This window comes from Bombus vosnesenskii, unplaced genomic scaffold, assembly GCF_011952255.1.
Source record: "Bombus vosnesenskii isolate JDL3184/JDL3185 unplaced genomic scaffold, Bvos_JDL3184-5_v1.1 scf7180000013304, whole genome shotgun sequence".
NCBI lineage: Eukaryota > Metazoa > Arthropoda > Insecta > Hymenoptera > Apidae > Bombus > Bombus vosnesenskii.
The window spans coordinates 136,027-148,867 of NW_022882953.1; the positions used below are offsets into that span (position 1 = coordinate 136,027).

At 38.6% G+C, this 12,841-nt stretch overlaps 1 protein-coding gene across 2 annotated transcripts in view; it reads right to left on the reverse strand.

Moving 5' to 3' along the window:
- The window catches only part of LOC117234346 (ankyrin repeat and SAM domain-containing protein 1A-like), a 76,551-nt gene that overhangs the window by 38,786 nt on the left and 24,924 nt on the right, over window positions 1-12,841 (reverse strand). For both annotated transcript variants that reach the window (XM_033495452.1, XM_033495453.1), the window contains 3 exons: window positions 10,060-10,336; window positions 7,474-8,157; window positions 1,856-2,030 (listed from right to left, as the gene is read on the reverse strand). In XM_033495452.1, the coding sequence (XP_033351343.1) occupies window positions 1,856-2,030; window positions 7,474-8,157; window positions 10,060-10,336 (1,136 nt within the window). The remainder of the gene's footprint in view (window positions 1-1,855; window positions 2,031-7,473; window positions 8,158-10,059; window positions 10,337-12,841) is intronic.

Here is a 12,841-nt window from a genome sequence, read left to right on the forward strand (position 1 = left end):
ACATTTTCACTGCTACTAACAAGCTCTGCGTTTTGTTAATTGCTTCAATAATACTGGTACTAATAATACTGCAACTATTGCGTTTCTCTTTTCATTGAAGATCATTGTTGTTGCATCTTCACATTTAAGAGAAGATTATTGAACACGATTATACTCAGTCGATGTAGTAATATCCCGGTTAAAAAAAAAAAGAAAAAAAAGAGTAAATCTCTCCCGAGAAGGAAAAATGAAATTCTGATAGCAACAAAAGTGTTACAATGACTCTGGAATCATCGTGTAACCGTGTTTGAGACGGAGAAGTTACAAAAATCGTAAGTCGAGAAACGAATTTTCAAAAGAAATCTCATCGTGATTCAAGAATTGAAATCAAAATCGGAACGATCGATTTTCTTGCGAACGTTTCGAAATATTTACGTAAACGATATATCTCTACGCGTGGATACAAATCTTCTTTCACGGTGTATCTTTACACGTTGACACATTTACTCAGGGTGACGTCATCGTGTTCCCGGCGCATCGCAAACAACCACCAAATGGAAATATTGGCTCAGCGTTCGATAAACCGGTATAAAATACGAAAATACGACAACCATATATTCGCGACAATGCAAAAATACGAGCCAGAAAAAAAGGAAATGGAAAGAAAGACGGAGAAAGGTAAAAACTATACAATTGGTGGCTCACAAAACTGGTATAATACTAAAGATTGAACCTTTCGGATCGCCATGTTATATTAAAAGAAAAAAAGCCATGACAGTCGAAAAGTCCTGTTGTTGTTCCACCTACAGTACACGAAATCGTAGAAACAAAAGCACGATGTAAATATAATCGATCCATCGACGTGAAACAACAATCGCGAACGATGTTGTTCTGATACGTAGAACGTTTCGACGAATCAAATGTTACAAAATATTTCGTACGAAAATCATCGTCATGACTCTCTTACGCAATTAAGCTAATATTATCAGCGAAACTTTACAAGCTACAAGTTATAAATGTAAATTATTAATGTTAATAGATTCTCTTGCATCGCAATGACAAATTTGATAATAAAATAGATAAAGTTCCATTTTATATGAATTTTATAAGTTAAAATTATAAAAATTGCTTTGTGCAACGCGAACAAAGTAATCAATAATCTAAATCTAATCTAAACTTGTTTGTCGACTCGCTGATGTCATTAACCCTTCGTAGACAAGCTGGTTCGCTTGTGCTCTCAGCGATATTTCCCTTCTAAGCCTTATTTTTTTCAAATATCCTTTAACTCTTACGTAGACGATCAAAATATTGTGATTAATCAACTTAAAACTTTCCCATAAATTTCGACATTTTTGCATAGAAATAACCAAAGAATGGAGATATGCAGCATTTTATAATACCTTTGCTGGAAGGTAGAAAATTATTGAAATAATAAAATAGAGAAGTATATCCAAGTAACCGAAGATTGCCCATACTACGGTTGAACATTTTGCACTGAAAAACTGACTGTAATTTCAAATTTTTCATAAGTCCGTGTACAACGCTAAAAGAATTGGATATAAAAGATCAGCTTGTTTATGGAGGATTAATTATTGAATTATTCTGCAGGAGAGCCAATGAGCTACTAACTTTCGTGAATCGAAATACGCATTTCGATGGTTTTTGTGTTTATATATTTATATGTATGTATATATTTATATATTGGTTAGTGATATTTCACTAGTTTCCCCCGGGGATGACGATTGCCGGAATGGCGATCATCGTCAGGCAGACGGTCAAAATAAGAAGAAACAAAGACGTAACACAACGATTATGCATGTACACGTGGGCAGAAAGAAGCGTCATGCGGTGCAGCCAAGCGTGCGATGCTGTTTACCTGCGAACGGCACATCCCCGAAGTATTCCTCGACATTGTCCGTCGACATGCTCTTGTCGGACAGAGAAACGCTCGATAACGATCCGCTGCTAGCGTCCAGGGAGCCGCCGGCCGGAAACTGCAATAAATCCTCGTCGGTTTCCGTTTCCATGTCGCGGGACCGCCGTTTGTATACCTGCCAACAAATAACACCCAGGTATATGCATTTTTCATTGCTGTTTTTCCTCTTTTTTTCTTCAAAGATGACTCCTGATGAAATCCATTACGGACACATTTTAATCGATGGCCGGATTTTATTGGGTGTCCGATATTAATATTTTTACAACTTCTGAGTTTAGTAGTTTATCCAATTTCTTTTGGTTTTAGAATGTGGACAATCATATGGATAAAATAGTCTACGGATGTTTATCCAAGATATCCAAATGCAATTAGGAATTGATATTGTATTAAGAGATCGAAATACGTCGTTTTATTATTTATAGCTTCTTGTTACTTTTGGAGCAAATGTTACATTTATTATAAGATTACAAGATCGTTGATGTTCCATTCTTCCGCATTTTGTAATTTAATACTTTAAATAATAAAGTAAGCGGAAATCTAAAACTATAACGTAAGAAAAATACTTTGAGCAAATGAATAATCACTTCTCATTAAGATTTCAGTTTAAAAAAAAAACAGTTTAGTTCTAACCAAATAATTCTGACAAACTGGTTTATCCAAGTAGTTTAATTTCTTCTTTTTTTTTTTGTTTGTTTAATATTTACATAAAAGCGTTGAATAGGGAAATTGCTCCATACAATTGAAATTTAATAATATATACACCGAAAGTTAACTATTTATGGTAAAAACGTGATTGTCAAATATTTAGATTATATTTAGTTTTTCCAATTTTTCCGCCTATTTCCAAGCACGCCCGCTTTTTTTACTAGTAATACAGACTTGAATTACTAAAAAAAAAAAAAAAAAAAAAAAAAGGATTAGAAATGACATTTCGTGCGGTAACGTTTACGAGCAGGTGCCCAGATTCATCTCTGAGCGTTGCACACGCGTCGAAAACATGCTGATGCAGACCAAATAAAAAACGATTCCAATCCGATAGAAATCTATTGGGACGGATCACTTGATACGATTATACACAATAAACGTTATAAAATATGAATCGGGTAAATAAATCTCGCCAGGGATGTATTTGTATCCATAAAGCTTCGACCCGTAATTTAAACCATTGCCACACGTGTACGGTTATTAAAATTTCGATTTACCGAATCAAAAATATATCGTCGTCATTTGCCCCGAATTAACGCTCTGAATAAATGTTGAATGTTATAACAATAATAAAAGTCATCGAGTTCGTGTAAATATGTCGTCCAATTTTATAACTTTCAAATTAGTGGGGAACTTGGTCCAGCGAAAACTGTTGAAATAAAACTGTATTACAAAATATACACATAAAAAAACTCTGTTTTTACATCTTCAATGGAGCGTTTCTTTCCCTTTTTGGAAAAACTGAAATATCAACTAAAAATACTAATCATCGTTTACATATTACAAACAGTGCTTAAGATGGTCTTGTTGAATACAATATTGAGATTTATTAATATAAACGATTGATAATTGATTGTTCCAATACCTTTTGATTGCGATAAATACTTTGTATCCTCTACGTTCACCCTCAAATTTGTTTCAATCTTTAAATATCGTAATCATGTCTGTTATATTTCATAAATAATAATAATAATAAATGTAATACAAATAATACAGACGTAAGATATTTTTACAGCAACCAAACGTGCAAATACTGCCACGATATACTGTAAATACAGATGTAAATACAAACTCTTGAGAGAAATAGTTTTACCATGAAGAAGGTGCACGTATCGCGAGCAGTTCATCCATAAAGAAACTCAAAGGTGGTAAGCGCGAACGAGATAAGATTCCCTCGCGTCATGGATCGCCGTTTTAACGCAATTAAAATTTGACGCCAGCAGAGACGACAGACGGTCAGACAGACAGACAGGCAAGCAGACAGACACGGGCGGTCGCATCTCGCGGTGTACGCATGGTATACATGCGGAAAGCGTCGCTACAAATTCGTAGATTTCTCGTCGTCGTCATGACGCAAGGAGAGAACGAGCGTTCGCGAGGAGAAGTCAGACAGGCATAGAAGCTGAGGGCTTCATTATTCAAAGGGTGTCGGCGTCTTGCATTCTGCCGCTCTGCTGGATCCGCGGAAGTTGACGGGTGTGAAGCAACCATCCGTGAGCAGTTCCTCCACCTCCTTCTCTTCCTTCGCCAAGCTTCAGGCGCGCCGCCACACGCTTCCTCTTTTCCATGATTCCTCCTCGACTCGATATGCCATTGATTCACACCGAAAAGATCGCTGACATTCGTTCCTGAACAACTTTGACGTAGCCCATATATTTTACGTTCTTTTTATCTCTTCTATCTTTTATTTAGTTAAATTCCGGTGTAGGCAATTTTAATCTTCGAATCGTTGACATTCGTTCGTGAACAAGTCCAACGAAGTCCGACTTTATATATTCCTTTTATTTCTTATTTATTTCATATTTTTATTTTAAAGGTTTATTTCGATGTACGATTTTAACAAATCGTTGAGATTTTCGTTTGCGAACGACTTTGACGCGATCCATTTTTTTACACACTTTTTCTCTTTTTTAGAGGTGTTATTTATAGGAAATGTTAACTCTTAAAACACTGGTATGTTCGTTTGTGGACGACCTTCACGTGGTCGATTTTTTATTGTACTTTCATTTTATTCACTTTTATTTATTTATTTTAAAGATGTTTTAACGTAAAGAACCTTTAAATCGTCGATATAATGTATTTTCCCTTATTGGAAAAGAGAAGATCCGATACATAAAGTGAGTAAAAATTTGATCTTCGAGTGACCAATTTCTTTCGCCATGGATTGATCATTAAAGGAATACGAAACCGAGTAAACATTACATGCACTAGACAGTTTCTGTTTCCTGTATAACCAAGGTACCTTTACCACTATACCGCTCGAGGAGACGAGTAAATTGTGCCGAAACATCGGCTGTGTCTCGTCCGGGTTGATGAGATTTACGAGCGTCAATCGAAATCGAGGTTGACTCGTTATCGCCAGTCGCGACTCCGTGACTTGCCAATTACCGTCCCGCTAGATTGCCAGATCTATACACATACAGACATCTCGTTCAACGAAATTGCACATTGTAACTTCGTTTCCCCGTTTCGCATGTAACCTAATCCAAGCCCCTAACCCCTTTTCTTATATTTAGTTCTACAAATGGATCTACAAATAAATTCTCCAACAAAGTCTTTATTTTCTCACGTTTTATACATATCTACAAAAAAAATATTTTTTATAACGTAAATGTATCTTAACAAATCATAAAATTATCTAGAATAATTTCTCTTAAAAGAGAGAGAGAGTGCTAAAAAATATCCCATTTTCCTTTTACCAAATTGATCCTGGTAATACTTAACTCTTGATTAATATTGTTATATAATAGATGATCACTCGTTTGACTTAGGTCATCTAATTTTACAATCTATAAGATTGATTTATACCTATTTCATATATAAATATAGCACTAAACCATAGAAAAAATGCAAATTGACACGTAGTACTCTAAACATAGGTAATTTACTAAAACTGCAAATCGCTTATAGCTTAATAATACCAGTTGAAGTTTAAATACTTATTCCTCTTCCTTTATTTATATTAATACCTTTATACGCACCAGAGCAACTTGTAATCCTAAACTCGAGTCTAACTTTTACAATAAACTCTTAAACAATTCAACAGAACCTTAACAAACTTACGTATCTTAAATATACCTACGCTTGTCGATATAACTGATTACTTATCCAAATGTTCCTCGAATCGATCCACGGAAAGAACCAGGCGTCTGTACACACACGACAGAGAGGAGAAAATCTGGTAAAAACCATACGCGACATCGTATCCGTGAAGATCCTGAAGCACTAACTACTCGATATCCTTGAAGCGGAGGTAACCGTACATGCCGGCAGCCAAAGCGTCTTGCCTTCATCCGGCTCCTTTCGCTGAAGGATATATTCACTGTACGATATTTCGTGAAGCATGTATAACCGCTGAAAGACACGGATTGCGAACGCACATAGCAGTCAGCGGAAAGGAACTAGCGAGAAAGGACAGGCGTTGGGGTAGCGAGAGCGAATTGGAGTGGGTGCTGAAGAAGGATGCAAGGAACACATAGTTGGTAGATGGTATGGGAAGAGAGGACGCGTGTGCTACACAGAAAATACGATGGTTCGAATCACGAGATGGCGCACCTGCAGAGGGTACGAGATAGATGAGAAACGAGGGAGAAATAGAGGCACACGGTGGATGTTGTGTGGATATCCATTCGCGGCGGATGGGAAGCGAACGTAGTCAGTCTCACAGCAGAACGATCACAGGATGACGCGGCAAACGGCGAGAAACGAGCGATACAGGCAGCATAGAGCGACAGAGAAGTCGGCCTCCTTGCAAATCGCATCACAGATCAAACACGGCTTGTATATTAAACGTAACCTGCTATAAAGCGTCCTGCCAACTGCTTATCTACTGTCCACGTTCCAGGACCGTCTCTCGATCTTAAGAACACTTACTGAGCGGTATTTTTCACGATATCCTTCCAACAATTGACACGATGCAATCGCTGTGACATCGTTATTCGTCTGTCTCGATGAATGATAAATGATTTTAAATATGCTACCGTTTACGAGACCAGCATTGCGGACCAGTACTTTCGCGACCAGATACGTTGGCTACGTTTGACATCCCGACATGTGTTACAAGGTACATACACGCGCCAGTCCTTAGTCGCAGCCAAGGATGCAAGATTGAACGCCCGCGAACGCACGCTCCAGTGGAGATCGTGTGGCGAATCGCGAAGACGTTTGTACCGCGTCAGCCGCTTAAGATCTACTGGGAGACTGCGATTTGCATGCGATTCCAGAGATAAATGTATCGCTGTTGAGGCAAAGGCTTGGCAGATAACGTGGGTTTTTGAGATGTTATGGATCGATAATTCTAGGAATGTTTCGTGAGAGTTGGCGTGATCGAAATGGTTTGATAAATGTAATAACGTAGATACGCGAATTCTGCATCTTTTACGGGTTTTTACATTGGACGTTAGATTAGCTTTGGTAAGGCTAATGTTTGATATTAATCTTGACATTGTGTTTATGAGAACCTTTAGGCTACGAACGATGTTTGCTAATTTGCTAATGGCAAAAGTTACTTACCAAGAATTCCACCTCACCAAAAATTCGCACGTCACACAAATACTGCACAGAGCTAGAAAGAAGCGCCTTCGAAGGAAAGTGGGTCTAATTGGTTATTTCCGATAGATCCAACACAATCGTAAACTTTTAACCAAGAACGTCGCATCTACAAATGAGACCTCATCGTGTGACAGTGAACAAGGAAAGAGAGTATTCTCTTCGCTTCTTTTTGACTCTGCAGTACATAAACATAAGCGACAAACCGACCAAAGCCTCCAAATGAGAAGCTTGAAAGTTAAACCAACAGAAGCAAACCACCCAAAATCACCCACCAATAAGTCTACGAAATAAGTCCAACTCACCTGACTCAAAGGACGAATCCTTTCGTGAATCGACTTCTCAGCCTGCATTGCAGAAGGTGGCGGATGATCAGGCGTCGGTGGCTGAACATAGTGCGTTGGACTGGTGGGCAGCATCATTTGTACTCGTTTCAGGCGCTTGTCAGTTGCTTCGCGACCTTCTGGCGTAGAATGCTCGTCGATAGCGTCGCGCTTGTCGTCCAGAAGACTCTCCTGGGAAGACTTGAGCGTGAGGAACGCGTTCGACACGAACATCGGTTCCTGGACGAACGAATCGGTCTCGCTGCACGGCGATTTGTCTGCGCAAGGGCTACTCTCCGGTTCATAATTCTCGAACGCGTGTCTACGTAATTTTCGTCGAGGGTTCAACGTCTTGATCGGTCTGTTCTCGTAGATGGAAGTTATGGCAACCGGTTCTACGTTAGTTTCGCGTCTTTCTTCGCCATCCGGCACGCGAGACTTCATTTCCACGTATTGGTCCACGCTTCTGGTCACGTGACGCAATTGTTCACGGCGTTTTTGTAACTGCTCCAAGTCGATATGGCTGCGGGCGCCGCTGCGCGCCATGAATAAATACTCGTAGTTGCTCGGGCCCAGAGAACAGTCCGCTGATAAAGACATCTGGGTCTGCAAGTGCGTCGGTGAGACGGAGAGATTGCGTCTGGGTGGCTTTTTCGGTGGAGTTGGCTGGAATAAGATACATTGCTACTAATTTTACGCTTGAGGACCTGTTAATATATTTCGCGCTGAGAAAATAGATGTTTCAGGAAATTTTGAACGAAAGTTGGAAAATTGTAGTAGAACGAGACAAATGTAAAATTCTGCATATTTCAGTCTTGTTGTGTCTAATTGCCTGTTTAAATAACGTTTATAAAAATATGTATTGGAGAATTTGATGAATTAGAGAACAGTCAGAGGATGCAGACAGCATGAATCAGACGATGTTATGGAGAAATAGTAATTATCGTATGTGGAGAATAAATAATCAGTTAGATAGATTAAATACAAGTTTGATATATTCCAAAACAACGAAATATTAAAGTAGCTCTAAAAGAATAGTTTTTGACCGCAATTTAGATATAGTAGCTACTTAAATCTTAACTGATAATATTGATAACTATATCTTAGTTAAATATAAAATATTGGCACTTAGACAACAACTGACGCAAAATACGGAAATAAAGAATACAGTATCAATTAAGAATTGCGATTAACAACAATGAAAATGGAGCCTTCTCCATCTATAAAAACAGTTCAATGTTAATGAAGTTCGATTAATAACAATCGTTCGCATATCTTTCGAAAGTAATATTCGATAGGCATTTTTTTTCGCGAAGTAACCTCGTTCGAAGGAAAAATGTGTAGCCAGCGTCAAGCTGTCATGCCGGGCCAATTAACTTGCGATCAATTTGTCCACGTTAACGAACTGTAAGACGCAGAGATGATTCATTGCCGGTTCTTCGCTCAGTAAAAAAAGCTTCAATCTCGAACAAGTGGGAAAAAAATAGGGAAGAAGGATGCTTGAGAAAAAAACAATTCACTGTACAAATTGAGATTCTGCTTGAAATTAACAATCGACCGGTATTTAAAGAAAGGGAAGGAAAACAAGAAAATGTCAATATGAAGCTTATAAAAATTCCAAATACGATACAATTTCATAATACGACATGGCAATGGAAGCATAAGAAATTGATACTGATTTACATAATTTTTAAATCTACGTAAGTTACGTAATACCATTACGTATAGTACAACAACAATTTTATTATAAAATTATTTATACAGGATATAATGAAAATAAGCGACTTTGGTATCGTGTTCTACTAAAGATACGTTCATTTCTCCTTCTCCAAACAATTATTCTTTTTTTAATTAGAAATAAGTAATTGTAGTATTTGAGATAGAATAATAGCGTATATTATGATAAATTAATCTCTGCCTGAAAGTTCGATAGGCAAAGAATTCTCATATTTATTCTTATGAAGCTTATATCTCTAAACTGACAAGTTCTTTCCCTTTTCAAATAAAATACTGACCCTTGACTATCACGTAACACAAAAATCAGAAAACCAACGGAAATAGTCTTATCTTATTTTTGCTCCTGTAATCTTCAGACGTGATCGTTACTCTTACGAAATTCCAATGCAAACAACAAAATTTCTTATATCTGAGGAAGAATCTCTTTCTTAAATATATGTTACAGTTTTTCTTAAACCATTTAGAATCTTCTAGGTTGTTTAACAAAGATTAAGATTTGCACATAAAAATTAAAGAACCACATCAAAGTTAAAAACAAAATACAATACCAAAGTTCAATATCACCTATTTTGCTTACATCTTGTATATATATATATATATATATATATATATATATATATCATCAAGAATACCAATAATATCACCAAAAATGAAAGTAAAAATGTTATTAAATACTTCGTACATTTCATCAACAAAGACACAATACGTCGGATCAGTTACTAGAATGAAAGATTTCGCTTCGAACGAGTATACTTTTTGCGACATAGTACAACTCTTCGCCGAGTCATAGACGAGATGTCGAGACGAAAAGGGGAATCGGGGTATTCTTACCGAGACTTTACTGTTGGAGGCGGGGCTGTGAAGAGAACTGGACAAGGGTGCCATTGGCAAGTAAATCCCGGCAGCGCTGGAATCGTTGGGCAAACAACGCCGGTCCCGTGGGCTCGGTCCACCGACGCTCGAGGACGAGGAAACGCTCAATTGATCCGACTCCCTGCCACCCCCGTATCCCGTGGGTAATGTCAAGGACAGATCCTCCGACACGAAGCTACCCTCCATTGTTCCACGAGGTACCGGTGGCGTTTGGTACAATCCGTTGTCGGAACCCCTGCGCAACCAAACTCAACGTCTCAGCGGGACCAACTCACCATTAACTTGGAATTGCTAATGGTTTACTTCATCGAACAAATTCACTTTTTGTTTTTTAATTTGTTTCGTTCTTTGTTTGTTTGTTCGTGTATGATGACAAAGTAAATTAGGATAAATATCATGCAGTAGCGCTTTGGACGATTGACACTGTAATATATTATGGATTTAAAGGACTGTTCTTTGGATTATGAAATATTTGACGATGAAGATTTTGTTTAATTTCTCGATGATAGAAGATGATTCTTATGATTCTTGTTGTATGGTGCAGTTTGATTAGATACAATTGAAAACAGCATTATTTATATGTTAATTCGTTTGGAAATTATTCTACTCTTTAGAGATTTACGCGTGAACATGTTTTTATCGATGCTTTGAACTTCATATTTAATATGAAATTCAAACATTAAACTAAATTAATTATATTTAAAATCAAACAGCAAATAATCCAGAAAATACACATAACGCTGTAAAATTACGAAAAACCCATCACCATGAGATCAATTTCCAAGCAAACATACAATAAGTTTATCACTCTCCACAACAACTTTTCCAAGATTTTCCAATTCCAATTTTCCCTATACTTTGCCTATTTACGCGTCACGAATATCCAATATGAATTACAAAAACGCAACAGGTTGCAGCGTCGTAAAATTCACCGCAGTGTATCTTCGACAGACAATCGAATAGAGAATCGATTTCAGTGCAGGAGAATCGAAAGCGCTAGCATTGTGCTGGAGAACGTTTGCATGTCATTACCGTGTGATGTCGCGCTGTGCTAATGGTATTCTGTCGGTGATAGTGTTTTGTGGTTTGTCGTCGGGAGTTTGATCGGAACTTTCGAGAGTATTTATCGAGTTCAGAGTGTCGGACATGGACATAAAGACGCTGTCGAAGACGGAACTGGGGTCGGAGTCCTCTGTCTGCTGGAGGGTCCTCCATACTCCGTTCACAGGTCCCCCATATTCCTCGTTTTCACTGAAATTTCGCAATCCATCCGGTATCGTAAGATTTGAACGCGGTTTACAACGACTCCACTATCGTAGCATACTGAAAAGCGAAGCAGTGCAGCCGGCGTTCCACCGATCAAGCGAATACAGCGCAAAACAGCCATTTTATAAATACGTCGCTTTCGAATTTTTATTCTTTCGAATTGCACATTATTAGTTTTATCGTTGTATATTTCTTTACTTGAAGATTGTAATTAAGTATGGGAAGTTTTTGATTGTTTTTATCTTTTCAAATTTAATATTACGATTGAATGTTAGTACGTACATTAAAGATAACTTGATGGGCTAGCTGAGATAATTGTAAAATATTGCTGTATCAAATGGTCAATATATCGTTATTTAAATAGTTCATATGTTTCAAATAGCTAAATCAATAATATGTTTGTTGCATACAACGATTCAATTAATTCTTTATTATGTTCTGAAGAAGGTGTACCACACGTTTGAAGGTTTTAATTATGATTCGAGTTTTTCGGTTGAGTTCAATGGATGTTTAACCAAAGAAAGGCTCAGATCTACTTGCACCATTCATAAATCGCTAATAACGCCAAACATTTCCATCAATGACATTTGTCTTCCTAATTAACATCTTTTTAAAAATACGTCTTCGATACGAATACGACACGCCTCTTTTTCTCCATCTTCAATTTTCTCAAAGAAACTATGCTATCGAAGAATCGCCCAGAAAACCTTCGTTACGGCGATCTTCCACAATTAAGCGTACTAGACGCGAAGAGGCGCGGATACAATGGCCAGTGCTCGTTCATTGGTCAAACTAACGAATGGCACACGACTCCGAGTATCATCATCTCTCCTCTCGACAATGCGTAAGTTGAAGCGGAGACGTCCGCGGGCGAGTGTCGACTTTTTAATGAGGCCACGTAGGCGAGGTCGGAGGCGAGCAGAGAAACGAGTAAGAGAGAAGCAGGAGGACCACACCGGTGTGGCGCGCCGCTAGGCAGAACAGGGGAACAGAGGAGTGGAAGCAAGCGAAGCCAGAGGTGAATGAAGAGCCGGCGAACCGCGGTTGGAGGCCATGCTCATAGGACGAGGGAGAGAGCAATGGTTATTAGTTTTATGCTGAGACGGGCTAACATTTACATTGTTTAACGTGATGGATTCATCTCGAGGCGGCCGAGCCACGGCTGCCGACGTCAAACATTGACGGTGGAGGTGCGGAAAGCTCTGGTACCGCTCGTTTTCCCCTTGCTCCTCTTCTCGTCTTTCGTTTCTCCACTCGCCGTCTCCCTTTTTCCCTCTGACAGTTTCTCGGTCGACCTCGGTCCTCTTTCTCTGCCTAGTCAGGCCAACCGCGTTTAGCAGCTGCCAGTAGCACCAACAGAGAGAGGAGAGAGAAAGAGAGAGAGAGAGCAGAAGAGAAAGAAAGTGGGAACGAGAGTACCAATGGGGTATACGGCGGGGGTGACCCAGGGGTGAACGAGGCGGTCGGACTCACC